Here is a 20,158-nt window from a genome sequence, read left to right on the forward strand (position 1 = left end):
CAATTTTATTTGATTCGTGTTCAACTTGATAAAGTTGAACAACATCTCCCAGTAAGAGTCATATGTGAGGGGCTGGTGAGATGGCTCAATGGTCTAAGCACCTACTTAGAACAAGCTTAGCAAAAAGCACAGGGACCTCGGTTCAATCCCCCAGCACCACATGCCAGCCAGCCCTGCCCCCTGGTGGGCTGAGCTGGCCACACACACACACACACACAAATAAAATTTAAAAAAAAAAAAAGAGTCATATGTGAGTTAATTATAAGAAGATGCCGTAAAGTCTGTAGCTAGCCTCTGTGCTGGCTTTGACTTCACAGATGCCTTTGCTATCAGGTTGTGCATTTTAATAAATTTGCTGCTTTAACATTTTATGTTTAACAATTCTAGAAGATTATATTTCTACACAAGATAATTTTATATTTTTAGTCCTTATCCACAATTCATATTGAACTACCTCTTGCAATGACTGTAACCCACTACAAATTACTGTGTTTAGCTGTGATTACAATTTTGAGATGAACTTGCAAGAAATACTCTTTTTATTCTTCTATTTTGAAACATTCTTTCAGATCTGTTTGCATGCCTACCTCACTTCGTCTGTGTCCCTCTCGAGTGGCACCCCAACCCCATGATATTCTTTTTATCTTAGTACTTGATACCATTACAGGTAGCACAAATGCTGAATCATAAAATCTTAATGTTACTTTTTTAACTTCTTTTTTTATTTTATAAGAGAGTGCAAATTAGTATTAAAACAAAAAATTACAAGTGATACAGATTTTCACTTAACAAAATTAATATGAATTTCACAGTATTTTTTGTGATACATAGTGTTGTCTTCCAACCAGTTATTCATATTACCAGATATATGCATGTAAAATTGGAAGAAGAAAGCAAAAAAGACATGTGTAAGAAATTAAGAAGAGAAAAAGTCTTAATGTTATTTTGAGCAATTTTAGTTAATTATAAATAATGGGAGAGTAGGAAGAGATAATTTCTGGCAAAAGGAATTTGGAGTTCAGAAGGAAAAGGGAGTGTGATCAGTTATAGTTTTTTTTGCTCTCTCATGCCTTGTGCTAGTTTGTTTATAAACTATGAGTGCTACCTTCCACTTCTACTGAGAATATAGCAACTGTCTGATAGCCTCGTCATGGTCCTCAGGGCTGTCTCTTGCTCGGGCAGCAACAGAATCAGCCTCACTGGTGACTGGTGCCCCGCTTGGGCATATGCTTAATGTACTGCCCACTGAGGACTTTTTTACAGTTAGCAATGACTCTAGTGGCGTTCCACCCACGCATTATAGAATCCAAATGTCTTAGGCTTCGAGATTGTTCTTCGCCCCCTCTCCTCTGTACACTCGGTTCTGGCCATGCAGAGATTCTCCCTGGTTTTTGAGCACCGTCTGCAGGCCCCTACCTTGGGCTTTGACACCTGCGCTGGCCCTGCTTCTGCACTTCCTGCATTCGGTTGTGTGCCCACTTCCATGCTTCATTCCTAGCTTTGCCTCACTCACCACCTCACTTCAATAGCAGTCATTCTCTTAACCTTAGTACTTCACCATTTCCAACACATCATATCCTTATTTATTGCCTGGCTCCCCACTGGAATGTAACATACACAAGAGCAGAAACTGTCTTTCTACCTTATCCCATTGCCTGGAAGAATGTGTGGCTCTTAGCAGGCACTATGGAGATGCTGCTTTGTGGCCCCAAACACTTGATTGTGCACATTACTGTTGAATGAAAGATTGTATAAGAAAAATCATATTTTAATGGTGTATTGGTAAAAATGTATTACTATGTGACATGTTAGGTTTCAAGATGATCATTTGTAAATCACCGTGGGAGTCTTAGGAAATCCTTTTCCACAGAAATGATGTAATAAATATTTTCTTTTGTTATACCACATAGAGCTTTCAGTTTTGGATTATATTTTTCAGACTTTTTTCATGATATGTGGCATTTGCCACAGTTGTGAACTTCCTCAGATTGCTTTAGTAGCTTTTTTAACCCCTCCTGTTCCTGTGTGCAGTACAAATAGGATAAATAATTTCAGTAATGCGCGTATGGTGTGTAGAGATTAGGGGATGGGTGGTGAGGAGTCAGGATTGGTAGAGTAGCATAGCTCAAGTAAACTGTCTGAACTACCTTCACCACTAGAAGAAGAAGGATTAAAAATACAGCTTTCCTTGGATATCGGTTTTTGGAGACAGGGCCACCCTTTGTTGCCTAGGCTGGTCTGGAACGCCTGGGCTACAGTAATTCTCTTGCCTCACTCTCGTATCTGGGACTACATGTGAGTGCCCAATACCCGGTTTCTTGGGATATGTTCAGAGTGATGATTTTAGTTTGGAATTGGAAAAAATGGACAAACAACTAGATGCTTAGGTATTTCTGTTACCATACTAACAAAATTGTTCTAGCTTTTGTTTTTATTTATTTATTTTTTCACACACCCGTAGACCTATGTGAGGCAGATAATTGAGGAAGTGTAACACTAATTGCATTGCATTAGGCAGATTTTCATCTCTGTTCCAGATACTTGAGATAAGCAGCTTCAAAGAGAAAAGGATTGGTTTGGCTTGCAGTTTCCAAGGCTACACTGCAGGGTCAGTTGACTCCAAAGGAGAAAAGCATCAGGAGGAAAGGGGGTGCAGAGGAAGCTTGCTTACCTCCGAACAGTCAGTAAACAGAAGGAAAGAGCCAGAGAAGGAGGAAGGGGCCAGAGAGTGCGTATCACACGCCAAACTACCTCACTCTCTGTGGCCCCCTTCCTCGCCTAGGCCCCACCGCCCACCAGCACAGGGAGCCCGTCCCCTAATGATGGTGACACACCATGTGCCAGTCACCTCCCAGAAGCTCCACCTCTGAACTCATAAGCATTTTGGAGGACATTGTTGTCCCAAATCGGAATATATATCTCCCACTGCTTGAGCTGTGCTCTATACCAGGTGCTGTGCTGGCTGTTTCCACCAAGATTTTAAGTCCTTATTGCCATCCCAGGAAGTAGAAATAACTTTTCTTATTAACAAATGATTGTTCCTGGTCATAGTTAATGCTTAGTGAAGCCTTGACGAGCACAAATCCTTTTGACTTCAATGTATATTTTGCTTTATTTGCTTTACCAGGCTTTTCGAATACATACACTTGCAGAAAAAAAATGTCTCAAGTTGTTGGCTTCCCTACGTGTAGATCACTGAGTGGAGTCTGTGTGGGAGCTGACACTGAGTTAAAACATAGACTGTCATATAGGAAGAGTGCGCTGAATGAGGTAGGAAGGCTAGAAATGAAGTGAAAGGGGAAGTCAGCCAGAGCCACAGGACTCAGACAGCTGTGCAGCTAGCTGGAGACAGGCGCTCTGGACAGGGCTGTGTATTGGAGGAAAAGTCAGGTAGAGCTCATAAAACTGAGAAAGAAAAGCAGAGTCCTTAGCTCTTTAGACATGAAAAGACTGGCGTAGTTAAATGGGAAGTTGAGTAAAGAAGAGGCAATGCTTTGCAGTGTGCAGAAGTCTGTATACTTACACACTTTGCTTACAGGAAGTCAGAGGAAATCAGACGTACAGGGTCAGGATGGGAGCTAGGAAGGAGCAGAAAAGAATAAGGATGGCTTGAAAACCCTGGGGCCAGTAGAATGGTCGTCATTTTGGAAACGGCCTAACTTGGGATTGCGAACTTAGGTCTCTCAGTGTTAACTGTGAAGTTGTTACGTAAGGTTGCTGCAAAGGGCTACACTGGCTGTAGAAGATGCAATTATTGCATTTAATGGTTCACCTTAGTCTTTTCTGAGGCCGTGCTTTCCAGGCGTTGTCATCGGAGTCATCTGGGAGAGCCTATTAAGGTTAGCGGCTCAGTGGGCTCAGTGAGAATTGTGAATCTGTGCTCTTAACAAACGTGGCAGAGGTGATTCTGAAGGAGGGTGACTGAAGTTACATTTTAGTAAACTCCAAGCTGAACAATCTCTGATTTCTTAAAGCTGTTAGCCATGGCAGCAATCGGGTAAGAATGTGTAAGCTTTTTCCAGTTTTGAGGCACTGATTTCTAACTTCTATTGAGGTGGGTGCAAAGAATTTTGGGGGTTACCAAAGAGGTCACAGCATTCTAACCACAAATACATTTCTGCGCAAAAATAAAGTAAAAAAATAAAAACAAAAGAAAAGAAAAAAATAGCATTTCTGGTGCACAGCAGAGAAGAGCCCTTGAATGTGTAAGGCGAGGGCTGCCTGGACGCTCACTCACCGCGTGGACGTGAGCGGCTTGGTTTGCCTGAGTGTGGTGTTTGATATCAGGCCTTAGTTACATCTGTTGACCAACACTGGGGTGATACAGTCCAGCGCCCTTCAGACTTCTAATGTTTTCTCTTCAGATGTAGTCCACTGAAACATGATGTGTTTTGATGTGATAAATAAGACTCTTAAAAATGTATTAATGGTGCTAAGAAACACAACCTAGTAACTTTTTAGGAATGACATAGTGGTTTGTTCACTCTCCTAGAATTTGTGTATGCTTTCTATCCTGCTGGTGGGGTGCAAAGTCTTTAGGACACGGAATGTGGCCTCCTCCCTACGGCTGTGCCACGGTGCCCGCAGGAGCTTGGGCTCTGCGCTGTACCTGGAGCAATAGCCTTTCAGGCTGTGCGCTCAGCCCCGCAGCACCACACCTTTCCTTGTGTGTAACTGAATCCATCTTTATTGCTAACTAATAATGTTTTGCTAAAGAGAAAAATTACTTTGCCCACGAGAAAATTTTTGGAAGTATAGTAAATTCTTTGATGTTTAGAACATGTAAAATGTAGGAAAAATTTAGGAAATAATATTTATTAACCAAATGTCTTATTTTTGCTTTGTTTTCCCCATCCTTTCTGCTAGTGTTCATTAAGGAGTTACTGCATGCCAGGCTGTGTGCCCAATGCTAATTGTTCAAACATGGACATGAAGAACTCATGACATGAATGTTTTCTAGGAATGTAGTACAGTTGCTGCAATTTAACATGCCCTTAAGTGAAATAATTTTCTTGCAGTTCTAGTTTTCCCTTTTTTAACTTTTCTTCTTATAACCTCAGTAGTGCCTGTTCAAAAGTAAAGCAAACCATATACAATAATGTGATGCCTGCAAATTCCAACTTGCGATGGGATCCAGACTTCATGATGGATTTTATTGAGAATCCGTCAGCCCGAAGCATCAACTACTCAATGCTGGGCAAGATCCTGAGTGACAATGCTGCCAATCGCTACAGCTTTGTCTGCAACACCCTCATGAATGTGTGTATGGGCCATCAGGATGCTGGAAGGTGAGGCGGCCTACTCTGGGGTCCATGTTTCGTCCAGGATTTGCCCCCTTGGTGCTGCTGTGGACTGGAGCTTGCCAGTAGCTGTTTGAGCTCATGTGTGGCTAGCAACCCCCCACCCCCATTGTCTTTTATTCCTGCATTTACCTCCCTCTGCTTTGCATAACCTGAGACAGTGCTTTCTGGCTTACTGCTCTGGCATGAGACATTTTAGATCTGATAATTGACATATGTATGATGATTTAGTAATGGCACGATTCAAAAACATTAGCAGTCCATAAGTTACAGGATCTATTTTAAGAGACAAGTAATAAAAAATATAAAAGAGAAGATGCTTAGATTTCTTATAATGGTAATTGACATGTATGATTTATTAACAGCGATTCAAAAACATTTGTACACATTTATTTTTATGTCTTGCCTAAGTTTCTATAGATTACTTGATAAGTATTATGTCCTTAAATCTAAGAAGATGGATGATTTGCTCCGTGACAGTGAAATATATGCTCCCCATGTACATCTCTTATGACCAGTTGTCTTTTGAAAAAGGTTACTCTTTTCTCTTTCTTTTCTAGGATTAACGACATAGCCAATTTCTCCTCTGAGCTGACTGCTTGCTGTACCGTTCTGAGTTCAGAGTGGCTGGGGGTTCTGAAGGCTCTGTGTTGTTCTTCAAATCACGTGTGGGGGTTTAATGATGTACTTTGCACTGTAGATGTAAGTTTTCTTTTTCATGTAAGACTGTAATTAAGAATTTAGCTAGGGGGTAATTGACCTTTTTTTTTTTTTTTTTTTTTTTTTTTTTTGGTTTTCTGGTGTAGTCAGCTGCAACATTATAAAATATGCTTTTTGTCTAAAAGCAGTAAGCCACAGAGCAGTTGCTCACAATTTAATAAAAAAACAAAATAAATGGATTAATCTATAGCAGTAGTACCAAGAGTTTCCTAAAAGTTTCATTATTCTGAGGTTTTAAAAATGTATGGGCAATCTATTCAGATCTTTGTTTTAACCATGTAGATAGGGTTTTTCATGGTTGACGACATAACCATTTTATAATTTGAAGAGAACCAGTGTATATGCTGTCTAACAATATGGATGTTGTGTTGCTTAAGAAAGCTCAAGTGTTGATTCAGAAGGTTTTCAGTCTTAGTGATTGTGTGTTGGACCGTGATGAAAAGTTACAGTGTCACCCCTCCTATTTCCTCAGGGGAATACCGTTTTCTCCCTGTATGTGAATTCCTTAAATGTTAGCTTGTATGCATGACGTGTGAGTTCCTATTAAAAAATAAATTTGATATTTTTTCTCCATATTATCACTTTTTATAATAGTCTTCCATAGACTAGTATATTTTATAATCGACAGTAATAACATTTTTGAAGTTGCTTCTCAGTTGAGGGCTTACTCCCTAGTTGTCTTGGACTGGGTAAACAGTCTTATCTCTCTGTCTCCATTGTGTAGGTTAAGATCTTATACACATAAAATTTATTAGTGATGACACTTTTTCTTTCCAGGCGGAAAAGACCCAAGTTTTTATCTTTTAGTTCCTTTCCTCTTGGTTGTTCTTTTTTATATTTTGTATTCTGCTTTAATTCCTCATCTATTAACATGGAATTATTAATAGTGTGAGCCTTACAGTCTTGTGCTGTTAGATGAGGTGACTTTTATAAATTGCTAGCCATAGTCCCTGGCCTGTAGAACCAATCAAAATGAAAGCTAAGGTGGCAGTAGTCATTTCTTATTATTCTCTGCCAATGTCTTGTAAGATTTACGAATTTACGAAGCTAAGAGAATTCCTTAGCTTTGCCTGTGACTGAATTATTTACCTTCCTCTGTCTCTATTCTTTAAATCTTGGAGTCACTTGTAAACTTTCAAAGTTATTTATAAAACTAATCACATTAACAAAATCTAGCCAGTTGTTGCAAAATGGAACTCTATTGTCTTATTTTCCTACTAGACTGTCTTTTATTTTTCCTACTTCCAAGTGCTCTTACCTTTAAATGACCTAACATACTGCTTTCTGCCAAAAGTACTATTCATACTACTACTTTGAGTGATTTAAATTTGTGTGTGTGTGTGTGTGTGTGTGTGTGTGTGTGTGTGTGTAGCTTTTCCATTGCATGTGTGTAAGGTAAAGCCAAGTATCTTCTTATACCATTTGAATGTGGGTAAACCACGTGTTTTGTCTTATAAAGTAGAAATGGACCTACATGCCAAATGTCATGAGAAGTTATCATTTCTATCTTCTGGATAATGTTAGGGTTTGAGATCTTATTGGTATGCCTACATTCTCTTAGAGAATATTGATCTTATAGCATATTTAAAAGGGTGTTAGATATTAAAACCTGTCAATGTTTTTCTTGAAGGTGAGTGACCTTTCATTCCATGATTCATTAGCTACTTTCATTGCTATTCTGATAGCACGACAGTGTTTCTCCCTGGAGGACGTCGTGCAGCACGTCGCCCTTCCCTCTCTCCTAGCGGCAGGTAAGGAGGCATCCAGAGCTGTGTTTGTATTTAGAAGTTTTCCTGTAGTGTAGTAAACATAGGGAAAGTATAATGTAAGGTGTATGTATGTTGCCAAGGGGTGTAGTGTCAGTTAGAGATGGTAAGAGTTTCATTTCAATACCTGTTCTATACAAAGTCACCTAGATCCTTGCTAAAGAGGATCTATTACCTAATTTTGGGAAGCACTTGACTTGAGTTTCTCAGAAAAGTATAGCCACTACTTTATTTTCTTACTATCAGAAAAATTAATTAAATTATCCCTGAAAATTTCTTGTAGTAGAAAACCTGAAGGACTTGTTCTTGACTCTGTTAACGAGCGTGCGTGCGTCTTCATCCTCTCTTCGTAGCTTGTGGAGATGCTGACGCAGAGCCCGGGGCAAGAATGACATGCCGACTCCTGCTTCATCTCTTCCGAGCTCCGCAGGCCTGCTTCTTGCCTCAGGCAGCGGGTGAGCCCACAGCTGAAAAACCTCTTACTACATTTTTGTGTAGAGGTATATGCTCTGAAATAACAAGTGGGGTGTCCATTTGTAATTTCCTTCCTGATTTTTGTGGGTTTGATCTGGTGGTGATGAATGAGTGAGAAAATGCTACCAAGAGTGCTGTCAGCACCTTTTACTTATATAATATCAGGATATATTGAGAAAGAAAAGCCAGGAGTTAGCAAATAATAAAAATACCTTGGCTCTTAGGCCATGCCCTGTTGGTGGGCAGTGCAGTCATCTCTGAACCATACCAGCATACCTTAAGGTAATGGTGTTTCTTTTATCCTCTTCCTCAGGAAAATGGTAAGAATTGTAGACAGGTACAGGATTGTTAAAAGAGGTAAGAATTGTTAGTAAAGTCTGTTCCTGAGAATCATTTCCATGTAGATATGTAGGTGTCTGCGTGGGAATCTTACTAATCTTTTTGCTACATCTCTCTACAGAGCAAAACATTGCTTTAATAATTAAAAAAAAAAAAAGGTTAAGTAAGAGTACTGGCAGTGTCAGTGAATTCATGGAACATCAATTAGAGCAAGCTAACGGCAATTAAGCGCCCACAACCTAACAGTGAAAGGCCTTGCTAACTGTAAATGATTACGACAGGCGGTTAATGATGATGGTGAGACTGTTAAAGGCTCGTTGTTGTTTTTGTAGGCAAACCTCTCCCTGGAATAAGGTCATCTTGTGATAGGCACCTTTTAGCTGCTGCTCACAACAGCATCGAAGTGGGAGCTGTTTTTGCTGTCTTAAAAGCAATTATGATGCTCGGTAAGACTACATTGTCCCTGAGTTTCTTGATTAATCACCAGAAATGCAGGCAAAATAATGTGTATTCAAGTTAGAATCTAATTTGTGTTATTGGAAACATGGTTTGTTTTCCTTGATTGTTCTGGAAAAAGTCTTTAACTTTCCCTCCTGCAAGTATGATTGAACTCTGCAGAATTCTGTCCCTTATCTAGCGTGACTCTTGGAGAAGGGAAATACAAATAGTACTTTTTGTTTTGTTGAAGTCCAGGATATCTCATTGCAGTGTAAAAAGGAGCCGCAGGGCTGCTTTGCCCTTGTTGTTGGCAGGAGTCCCGCTTGATGAGGGCCGGGACTGCCTCTGGACGTGACCAAGGGTCCGAGCCCCAGCCCGGGTGTACTCCAGGGGCAGCGCATCAGAAAGCCAAGCTTCTTAGTCACACAGGTTCTGCTGCTCTTATGACCTTATCAAGTTTTAAGTTTCCTGCCATAGTTCTTTCATGAGTCAGGTCATTGATTTAATTGTGTTTATGTTAACCATTAGCTATCGTAGTAATCCTTAATTTTAATTCCTTCTTTAAAAAATTGGCCCTCACATCCTTATTTGTATATATTCTCTTGAAGTAATAATAATGCTTGCGGTTCGTGTACTGTATAGCACTCTGAAATATTTATTTTGTAAATTAATAAAGGATTTGAAGGACTAAGAATTTTTGAACTGATAATGCCTAATTCTCTATTTAAGTACCTCTTTTTGGTGTTGACTAAGTAATAGTTACCTCTTCTAATCTTACCGAGCCCTCTTTGATTAAAACAGTGATGGAGTGGCTAGGAATTGCTGTAGATGATTCTTAAAGAACATGAATTAGGGGAGTGTGGGCCAGAGTAGTGGTCCGTGTCTGTAATCTTAGCACAGTAGGAGGCTGAGCAGGAAGATCACAGGTTTAATACCAGCTCCAGCTACACAGCACCTTAGCTAAACTGTCTCAAAATTTAAAAGTAAGAAAGAAAAGAAACAATATGAGCGAGGCAGTAACCCTGTCCTGTTTGGGGAGATGTTATTCAGGAATGACAAGGGAGAATACGAGAGGTCTTTTTTTTTTTTTTTTTTTTTTTTTTTAATAGAACAACCTATTAAAAGTTCACAGAAAAACAGTATATTCTTAAGAAATGCCCACAAGTTTTGTAGCAAAGAGGGAGAGTAGAATTACCTTGAGGAGCTGCAGCTTCTCCTCTGAGCTCTAGGAGTTTGTGGTATTGCCGCCTATGTTAAATGCTCATTTTAGTGAGTAAAATTTCTCTACCCAGATCATGTTTGTAGGGAAAGATGGCCAGTCAGTTCCCCTGAATGAAGGAACGAACAGGCCGTCTAGGCACAGCTGACTCCTCCTGCGGTGTTCTAGGGCCCGAGTGGGCCGGGGTCGGGCTGGCCGCATATCAGCCGCACCCTGGGCCAGGCTCTCACTGCTCGCTTGGCTTGCTCGGTGGTCTGCGCAGTAGCACAGGTCCTGGCACAGGCTGCCCGCCTTCCCTAGTCTCCTCCCTAGCCGGTCATAGCTGGCCTGGGGCTGGCCCAGGCGGGGCTGTTGTCTCTTTTTGATCTAAAGAGGCTTTAATTTACTACATCATCAGTGTCCTCCCAGTATCCTCCCAATCCCTATTTACCAGAATACATCTACAGATTGGAAGATGGGATTGGCACATGGAATTTGGTTCATAAATCCCATAGCTGTTTAATTTGAAATGGAGTGATAGTTATTTTTATCACTTAATGATGAAGAGCACATACTAAATGTTGGTGTTTGGTGTTCATTCCTTCAGTTCCTAAAAAATCTCTGATGCATTAGATAAATTCCAGTAGATGAATAGGAATTATTCTTGTATTTGCATTTCATTTGAGAAATGTATGGTAGCATATGAGCAGATTGCAGTGTATTGTTTATGCATCCTCCTCTTTAGGTTTTGTAGGTGAATGTTCAGGGTTTTTGTTTTTTTTTTCAGCAGAGTCAAAATTTCAGGTTTTAAAAGATTTTCTAATACTGATGTGGGCTTAGTTTCACTCACTTGCTTCAGGCCACAAAGGGTTTGCCTATACTTATTTTTTGTCCCAGGAAACTTTCTTTTCAAGGCTTATTTAGGTCCTGTTGGTAAGCAGTCACAAGTTTGAATGCTCTGCTATACTTTGGCAATCCTTACTGCCAAACTATAGGACTCTCACTTTTAAAATAGGATATTGTTTTTTTAACCACTAAACGTTTCCTCTGGCTATTCAAATGTATTCTGTTCAGTTGTTTCCTCTCAGAACTATGTTATGAGGATAACACTTTTCTTATCTTCATTTCACTGAGAAAGTAGAGATTGATGAGGTGAGGGTTCTCATTTGGATGTTACAGCGAGAAGGTGAAAGGCATGGGTTATTCTATGAATGCCCTACTCGCAGGGCTTCCTTAGTATGCATTGCCCTTTTCCATTCCCAGGGAAATAAATCTCTCTTGCAAGAAGTTGATAGTAAGGTGAGCTAAGGCAAAACTTTTCTCTTGACCTATGGATAGAAAATAAGTCATTGTAAGAGAAGAAATGGAAAAGGGACATCTAATAGGGTGAGTAATCCATTTTTCCTTGTCTATTAGTCAAATCAATTTGAGTACCTTCATGCTTAAATTTCTAGTGAAATCAATGTTTTGTGACTCTCCAGTGTGGTTCATGGTGGCCTTTCCAAGTTTGGTGAGTGTGTCTAATTCTGCAAGCAGAAGGCGTGAGCTGAGAACTCGCCTTTTCTCCATGTCTGATAGTTCTGTAGGCTCTTTCATTTATTCTCCTGATTCATTCTCTCTTTGCTAAACAGTTGACCATGTGATAACATCATTCACATATTTTAAATCCCTGAGAGCTAGCCTCATTTTCCTCTCAAATATTTGGCAATCTTCTGAACTTCTGTGATTTTGCTTTTGTGATCCTTTCATTTAGGAGACGCCAAAATTGGCAGTAACAGTGTCAGCTCTTTAAAGAATGACGACTTCGCTATGAGAAGTTTACGGCGTGATGGGAACACTGATGATATCTGGACCGCCTCTCAGAGCGTGAAACCTTGCGGGAAGAGCATTTCCATAGAGACTGCCAATTTAAGAGAATATGCCAGATACGTCCTCAGGACTATCTGCCAACAGGTATTCTCCAGTTCATTTTGCCTCTTAGCGTGAAAATGCAACAACTTCTGAAGATAGATGCTCACTATTGTAAAAAACTTGCACACAGGTGATTTTTTTTTTTTTGCCACTACCTTATCTTGAAATAATTGCAAACTTCCTGAGAAGTTGCAATAATAGTAATAATAATAATAATAATAATAATAATAGCAATAATGGTCTACAAAATATTCTTTATATGTGCTAATTTTTATATTTTGCCTGCATGAGCCTTATGATTGTATTTGTCTGTATGAATGTGGGTGCTTATTTTCTTCCTGAACCCTTTGAGTAGATGGTGGTTTTTTTTTTTTCTTTGAGTTTTGAATACTTCCATTTTCATTTCATGACATATTCAAACTATATTTTCTAAACACCAGGAAACTTATGATTGGTAGAGTAGTTTTTAGTCATCTCTAGGCCATGTTCCACTTTGATCATTTGTCTTATTGCTAGTGCATTAGTCTAAAGATTCCTGAAGATTAGCTTCTGATTATACAACTCTTGCCAAGAAACTACAGAAGTAAAATTGTGTTCTTCCAGGTACCCACGTCTTAAGGCACACACTGTCCATTTGTACCTTATTGGTGATTTAACGTTGATTAAGCTATCTCCATTTTAATTTTAAGCTTTCTCTACTGTATAGATACCATTTAACCTCTTGTAATTAATAAGAGTTCCTTGCGGAGGCACTTCAAGATGTGCAGATTTCCCCACCCTTGTACGCATTCATTTTGGTTTTTGTCCAAACCAGCTGTTACAGGTGCAAAATGGTAACCCCCCATTTCCTCCTGCACAATATCATTTTTTTCACCATTTAAGGAAAGCCCTAGCCTTTTCTTCTATTTACCTGTGTGTTTTTTTATCATCCATATGTGGAATATGTTGTCCTTAGTTACTCTAGTGTCCAGGTTGTCCTGGGCGAGCTTCCCACTTTCCAGCCCATCCCCTGCCTCAGAGCTGCCGTCCCACGTCCTCCACAGAGTGCTGCTTCTGTTTGGTAGAGCACAGTGCTTAGAAAGCAAGAACTAGTATGTTGCATGCACATTAAGGAGACTGCTGTGCTGCTGTTCCCAGGTCTTTCAGCAGACAGAGCTAAGAACAACCTACATCTATATGCATAAACGTGTGTGTGTGTCCATGTCTGTGTAACTGTGAGTTCACACTGACACCTCCAGTGTTAGCCCAGCTCTGAAGTGTGCTTGACTGTCCCGCACTGCACTCTCGCAGTGTCAGGACTCTGCATTCCCGCAGCATCAGCTGCCTTACCTATTTTGCTTAATTTTCAATACACCCAAAATACTGTGCTTCGGAATGATTACCATATGACTCGAGGAAAAGGACGTTACTAAGAGAAGTTTAAGATTGCTTTGTGCTTCTTTTTCTTCCAATAGTTTCATAATATTGCATTCAAAGGTTATTTGAATTTCTAATGTATTCTATATTTAAAATAGAAATAGATTCATTTGTTTTTAAATTCTGTGTAAATTCTCTTATATCCCAGGTCTTTGTATAGAAATACATAATTACACTGCACATGAAGTATCCAGAGATGAGCTCTGTCTCCCATATGTCTTTGTTTGGCCCTCCCTGCCTGAGTTGGTCTATTTCATCATTTGCATCCTTCATGTTTTTTTTTTTTTATTTTTTACTTTTATTTTTATTTTTATTTTTTTGGTGGAACCAGGGAATGAACTCAGACCTTTGCACTTGCCAGGAAAGTGCATATTCTACTAAGCCATCTCCCCGGCCCCCTTTCATGTTTTTTAAATGAATAGTTGTTAAGGCCAGCCAAATAGCTCAGCGGATTAAAGCACCTGCATGCAGGTGCAGGGGCTAGGGGTTCAATCCCTGGACCTGCCATGCCGGCCCCACCCCTGGGGCACACTGAGATAGCAATTGAGACTGGTTGTGGTGGCATGCACCTGTAATCCCAGCTCTTTGGAGGCTGTAAAAAGGCAGATCACTACAAATCACTAGTAGTGAGACCCTGAACACCCTGTAGACCCTTCCCTAAAATACAAAATAAATAAACAAACAAACAAATGAGTGAATACTTCTTACTTAGGAAAAAGTGATAGGACTTATATATTTTGTATTTTACCATAGATATAAAGTTGTGCAGTGTTTTTGTATGTTACAGGTTTATTCTAACCATGATAAGATTAGCTGAATAGTTATATAGTTGCTGAAAAGGTGTTATGGTTTAGTTCCCAATGTGAGCATACACACCAGTTTTTAGATCCTAGAGCTCAGCTGGTGTGCAGTCTGGTGTAGGCTCCTTGTCGTTGGTACCAGGAAAGTCCATCTGAGCCCAATAGCAGGCTGCCAGGGAGTTTGTACCTGGCTTACCAGGGCCAGTAGCCATGACTGACTGAATGAGTGAATGAATGAGGAAGGAAGGAAGGAAGGAAGGAAGGAAGGAAGGAAGGAAGGAAAGAAAGAAAGAATTTGAGGCCTACAGAAAAAAATGCAAACATAATATCTCAGTACCTTTACCTGTGTTTGATTTAATTGGTCTAATATAAGACCTGAGAATGGAGTTCTGTAAACTCCTCAGGAGATTTTAATGGACAGCATCGAGTCTCTGGTGTGGTGACTAAGAAATATACTTGATCTGAAATAGATCTGATTTCAAATTGAGCTCTGCTACCATTTCTGATTTTTTAACCTCATCTCCCATAGTACAAGAATTTGTTTTTGAAAAAATGGTGAGGAAAAGATGCTAGGAGATTAAATTGGGAGAAACTTGAGGACAATTAGCTTTAAACTTTTGATATACCCTTTGACCCAGTAGTTGTGATTCTTTCAAATTATCATAAGAAAAGTAATTGTATAGAAAGTAGATGCACACAGTTTTCCATTTGGAATAGCAACATACACAGTAGTATCAAGGAGGAAGATCGTTTTTAAAATTTTTGTTATACTGTGTTGTCTGTTCAGTGATCTACCATTCATGTATGCTATACATATTATGAAGGCTACATGTTATAAAACCATTTTATACCAAATTTTAAGACATTTTAAAAGAGTCATAAATCAAGCCTTATATTCTAGTTGAAAACATATGCTATGTATTTTTTTTCTTTTTTTGCATATAAACTTTAAAACTTTTTAAAATAAAGATATACGCTATATTTTTAAGAAGTCAGATTGCTGGAAATTTGTTTTGAAAAATTTTCTATCTACCTGTTTCATGTAATTTTTGAAACTGGAAGATTCTTGGCAAGTTCATGTGCCTGTTGCCCTGTGAACTTAGCACATATTACACAGTCACATAGAAAGTCGGTGCCTGTCAGCCTCACTGCCATATTCTTTTTAGGAATGGGTAGGAGAACATTGCTTAAAAGAACCTGAAAGACTGTGCACGGATAAGGAGCTCATCCTGGACCCTGTGCTTTCCAATATGCAAGCCCAGAAGCTGCTGCAGCTCATCTGCTACCCCCACGGCATCAAGGAGTGCACGGAGGGGGACAACCTGCAGCGACAGCACATCAAGCGCATCCTGCAGGTGACTCGTGCGCCCCGCTGTTGCTTCTGTCATTTAACATAGTCTGATATTAGGAGAATTACTGCCCCCTCCGTCCCTCCTCTCCCTCGCCCCTGCTTGTGCCCCGCCCCCACTTCTCATTAATTCTTGTCTTCAGTTAATTCTGTTGTGTTCTTTAGTTTTTTTCTTTTCTTTTTTTTTTTTTTTTTTTTGCTGTGCAATTGCCAAGGTTTTACTGCTAAGTAGATATAAATGCTGATATATATATCTATATATCTATATCTATATATAAAGCAAATATTAATATTTTGAGTTAGCACTATATTTACATGTGGTGGGACAGTCTTAATATATTATCCTAGAAATACTAAAATTATATTGGGATAGGTTACATTAGATAAATGGATTTTGATAGGTAACATGTTTGTTTTATTTCTAGTTCTTAGCTGAGTCAATTACATTATCTTGATGTTATGTGTGTGTGTGTATGTGTGTGTGTGTGTGCTGAATATATGTAACAGGATTATAAGCCTTTGATTCATATAAATTCTTTGTGTATCATTGTTCTTTTCATTCTTAAAAGATGATATACTGCATTTATTGTATATTAAAATTGATTCAATAGTCCTAGCATTTCAGTTCTTTCTTTTTAACCAGAATCTTGAGCAGTGGACATTGAGACAGTCCTGGCTTGAGCTTCAGCTAATGATCAAGCAGTGCCTGAAGGACCCTGTGAGTATATATTGGGCACATGTATGTGAATGGAGTTTTATGAAAAGCAAAGCCACGTTGATGTTTGAAGGTGGAGGACTATGGGTGCGCTAGCTTTCTTCTGTCTAACTCTAGGGCTCCGGCTCTGTGGCTGAAATGAACAACTTACTGGATAATATTGCTAAGGCGACGATAGAAGTATTCCAGCAGTCTGCAGACCTAAATAATAACTCCTCTAATCCTGGCATGAGTCTCTTCAACCCAAGTGGTATTGGAAGTGCTGATGCCAGTGGCACGAGACAGAATGGAATAAAGACTTTCCTAAGGTATTCTAGTGTAGTTTTATTGGGATATCATTAATTTTTCACATGTAATGGTAAGGTTTATTTATCTACTATTTGTATTTTTCATTAAGGTAAAGGAAATGTGAAGAAAGTAATTGCTTGTAAGTGACAGTTACAGTTTGGTAATAATGGAAAGGGTGAAACTGGGTCAACACTGTTCTCAGCATTGTCAATCCATGCTTAAGTAGCCTTTGACACCTGGGATCTCTTGTTGGACTCAGGTTTGATTCATGTTGGCAGTGACCCTTAGGAGGCTGCATTCCATGGTAATCATTCTGTAGATATTTGTTTAGAATTTAGAGCAAGTAGGCATATGAAATTCTGAATTAATCCTTCAATCATGAAAGGCAGATTTGTGTTTCATCATTTTGGTAAAAAAAAAAAAAAAAAAGAATAACTAGTGTACTTTAAAACTTAAAACCACCAGTTATTATTACACTTAATCATAACATTGTATGTTTTAACAAGGACAGGAAAGTATATTATTTGTTGAGCAGAACAGTGACTGAATCCTACTAACCACAGACCAGAATCATAGAAAAATACTAGAAAGTAGATTCATTTCCAGTGTCCTCTCAGAACTGAATCTTTCGTTGCTTCTCTTTAGAGTGGGTAGAAGGTGCAAGCAAGAACTAGTCTTTCGAGCAAGAGAAAAGATGGCACATAAATCAAAACACATATCTTGGGGACTTTTCTCTGGTTGTTGGGACAAAGTACCCAACACCCAAAATGAAGGAAGGAAAGGTTTATTTAGCTCACAGTTAGTGGAGGTTTCAGCCCATACTTGGCTGGCTCCAAGGCAGAGTGACACATGGCAGAGAGCAACCTTTCATGGCTGCAGAAAACAGCAAAGAGCAAAGGGCAGAGCAGCAGCTGTGACAACTAGCAAGCCCTCTCCCTCCCTTATATTGATGCAGATTACCCAATCCAGGGTTTGTGTTGCACTCAAGCCCATAATCCCAGAAACACTTATACCCATAACCCAACACTGGATCATGAATTAATCACAACCTCTAGAAGTCCACCCCACAACTGCATAAGGCTTTTGGGGGCAACTAGTTGCAAACCATAATAGTGCAATTCTAGAATGGTCCTTACCTGGTGCTCAGAGTTTGGGAGTTTCTGTCACAACTGGGAGAGCAGAGACTGGGGCTACTTTCTGAGGTGTAACACCTGCTTTTGATTTCAGTTCCTCTGAACGCAGGGGTGTGTGGTTGGTGGCGCCCCTCATCGCCAGGCTGCCCACGTCTGTGCAGGGACGAGTGCTGAAAGCTGCTGGGGAAGAGCTCGAGAAGGGACAGCACTTAGGCTCCTCCTCAAAGAAGGAGCGAGACAGACAGAAACAGAAAAGGTAGGACTGGAAGGGAAGGTGTGTCTCTTAACATGACAGTGTAAAGAATACCTATGGTGATGTAGTATCCTGCAAATACATGGTCACTGCACTAAGCATCCACTGACATCTATTTTTAAATGGAATGCAAAGGACTCTGTTAGGCAGGGCTCTGTTCCTAAAATGCTCCCAGTGATAGTTAGTACACCAGTCCTCAACTCTGTCTGTGCATCAGAATCACTGCTAAGCTTTTGAAAAATGCTCTGAGCCCTACTTCATATCAGGCAAGTCAGATGGGATTGGCCACCTGTAACTTTCTGAATTGCTAATTTCCTAATTTTCTGGAGAAGGTGCTCATAATAAACAAGTATTTTTAATCCTGGCATGCTAGATCCTGAGGTAGTTACTACTATTTCCAACATTTAAGTCCCTTGTTCCTGACTAAGTATGAAAATCTCTAAGTCACCAAAGCCAATGTTTTCTTCATAATTTACTTTACGCCTAAGGAAAGGTTTACAACAATTACTTTGGAAAACTGATTATATTTTTGAGGAAGAATAGAACTTCATGTTGTGAATTAGCATCACAAGATAAAGTGGCAATTTCTTCCATTTTATAAATATGCCAAACATTTTTCTTATTTTCTAATCAACAATACTCTCTCATATCTCTCATATCTGCCCTTTATTGACATCTTATGCAATATTATTTCCTGTACAAATTCGCCATATCCGCAAACACTAGGATTCTCTCAGCAGTCGTATGTACGGTGTGTGTTCTCCGTGTCTGTACTTTACGGTGGAGGAGCTGAGGCAGCGCAGGGCCCCGTAGTGATGCACGGATGCCCAGCAGAGGAGCTGAAGTGCCTTTCAGCCCAGGCAGGCTGGCTTCTGAGACTGCGCTCGTAAGCACAGTGCATTTCGTGGAGACCTAGCCGGGCATACACTTTGCTTGTCTTCTGTTGTTTCCCCACCTTTGTCAGTTCTGATTAGCCAAACAGGAGACCTAAATCTGATTTTCAAATTGTGTGTGTTAGTGGATGATGCTGTGTATGTTGCTCAATTTCCCGTTCAGAGGTGTTTTTAGAGTTAGAAAGTCATTTTTACATCAGAGACTATCAATCCTATAGAGGATGGAACTGATTGAAGTATTCTGGCTTAGATTTCATTTTAAGAAATGTTTATTTTTAGCACTTGCTTTGTTGATTGTTCTCTAAGCTATTGTATTAAAATAGCAATTTAATTAGAAGTTTTGCCAAATGCCTTGAAGTCCCTTTAGCAGCAAAGGTATGAGCGCTAGTGGAGCTGGGCACTAGAGGTCACTAGCAGCAATCCAGGGCTTGCTGGTAACCCTAGTTGTACCAGTACCCTGCTATTTGATCTGAAAAAGTGCTGAAAATGAGGCAAATCTCCAAGACAATCTCTGCACACAGAGAGGCCTGTTTCCTACACTTTAACAGTTCTAGGTGAAAAGTTTCTCAATGTCTCACTTTATTGCACGATTAAATACATCTTCTTTCTGATGTATACATTAAAGTGCTACTTACTGATGTCCAGCACAAATTTATCACCTCCTACTCCTTACCACATATGCACATGTAGTATGTATGGGCTCAGCACGCTTCTGCTGCACCACTCTGCTGCTGCACATACAGTATGCAGACTTGCACTGGTTTTTGAATGCCTTCCAGGGTAATAAATGCCTATAAGTCCAATAGATGCATTACAGTTGCTTTTAATTTCATAAGTAGAGGTATGATTTAACTTTTCCAGTGGTCTTTGGTAATTTCCACCTCTTCTGTATCCATTAGTAAGATAATGAAAGCAGATGTCCCAGAGGGGGAGACATGACTACTGGGATAGGAAGCAGCCTGTTCTGTCTAACCAGATTTGCTATGGTGACTTCCTTTGCAGTATGTCTCTCTTGAGTCAGCAGCCTTTCCTCTCACTGGTCCTCACCTGCCTGAAAGGGCAAGATGAGCAACGGGAAGGCCTCCTGACATCTCTCCAGAATCAAGTCAACCAGGTAGGTAAAGTGTAATGTTAAGCCAGGCAAGCATCTTTCCAGTGATATTCAT

General features: G+C 39.8%; 1 protein-coding gene across 1 annotated transcript in view; it reads left to right on the top strand.

The window, feature by feature from the left end:
• Nucleotides 1-20,158, top strand: part of Med12l (mediator complex subunit 12 like) — a 327,698-nt gene that overhangs the window by 260,825 nt on the left and 46,715 nt on the right. The window contains exons 21-31 of the mRNA XM_023704067.1: nucleotides 5,061-5,288; nucleotides 5,861-6,002; nucleotides 7,651-7,771; nucleotides 8,140-8,241; nucleotides 8,932-9,045; nucleotides 11,989-12,188; nucleotides 15,529-15,717; nucleotides 16,354-16,428; nucleotides 16,543-16,733; nucleotides 17,941-18,102; nucleotides 19,995-20,106. Coding sequence (XP_023559835.1) covers nucleotides 5,061-5,288; nucleotides 5,861-6,002; nucleotides 7,651-7,771; nucleotides 8,140-8,241; nucleotides 8,932-9,045; nucleotides 11,989-12,188; nucleotides 15,529-15,717; nucleotides 16,354-16,428; nucleotides 16,543-16,733; nucleotides 17,941-18,102; nucleotides 19,995-20,106 — 1,636 coding nt within the window. The remainder of the gene's footprint in view (nucleotides 1-5,060; nucleotides 5,289-5,860; nucleotides 6,003-7,650; nucleotides 7,772-8,139; nucleotides 8,242-8,931; nucleotides 9,046-11,988; nucleotides 12,189-15,528; nucleotides 15,718-16,353; nucleotides 16,429-16,542; nucleotides 16,734-17,940; nucleotides 18,103-19,994; nucleotides 20,107-20,158) is intronic.

This window comes from Octodon degus, unplaced genomic scaffold (genome assembly GCF_000260255.1).
Source record: "Octodon degus isolate 3935 unplaced genomic scaffold, OctDeg1.0 scaffold00186, whole genome shotgun sequence".
In the NCBI taxonomy this organism is placed as follows: domain Eukaryota; kingdom Metazoa; phylum Chordata; class Mammalia; order Rodentia; family Octodontidae; genus Octodon; species Octodon degus.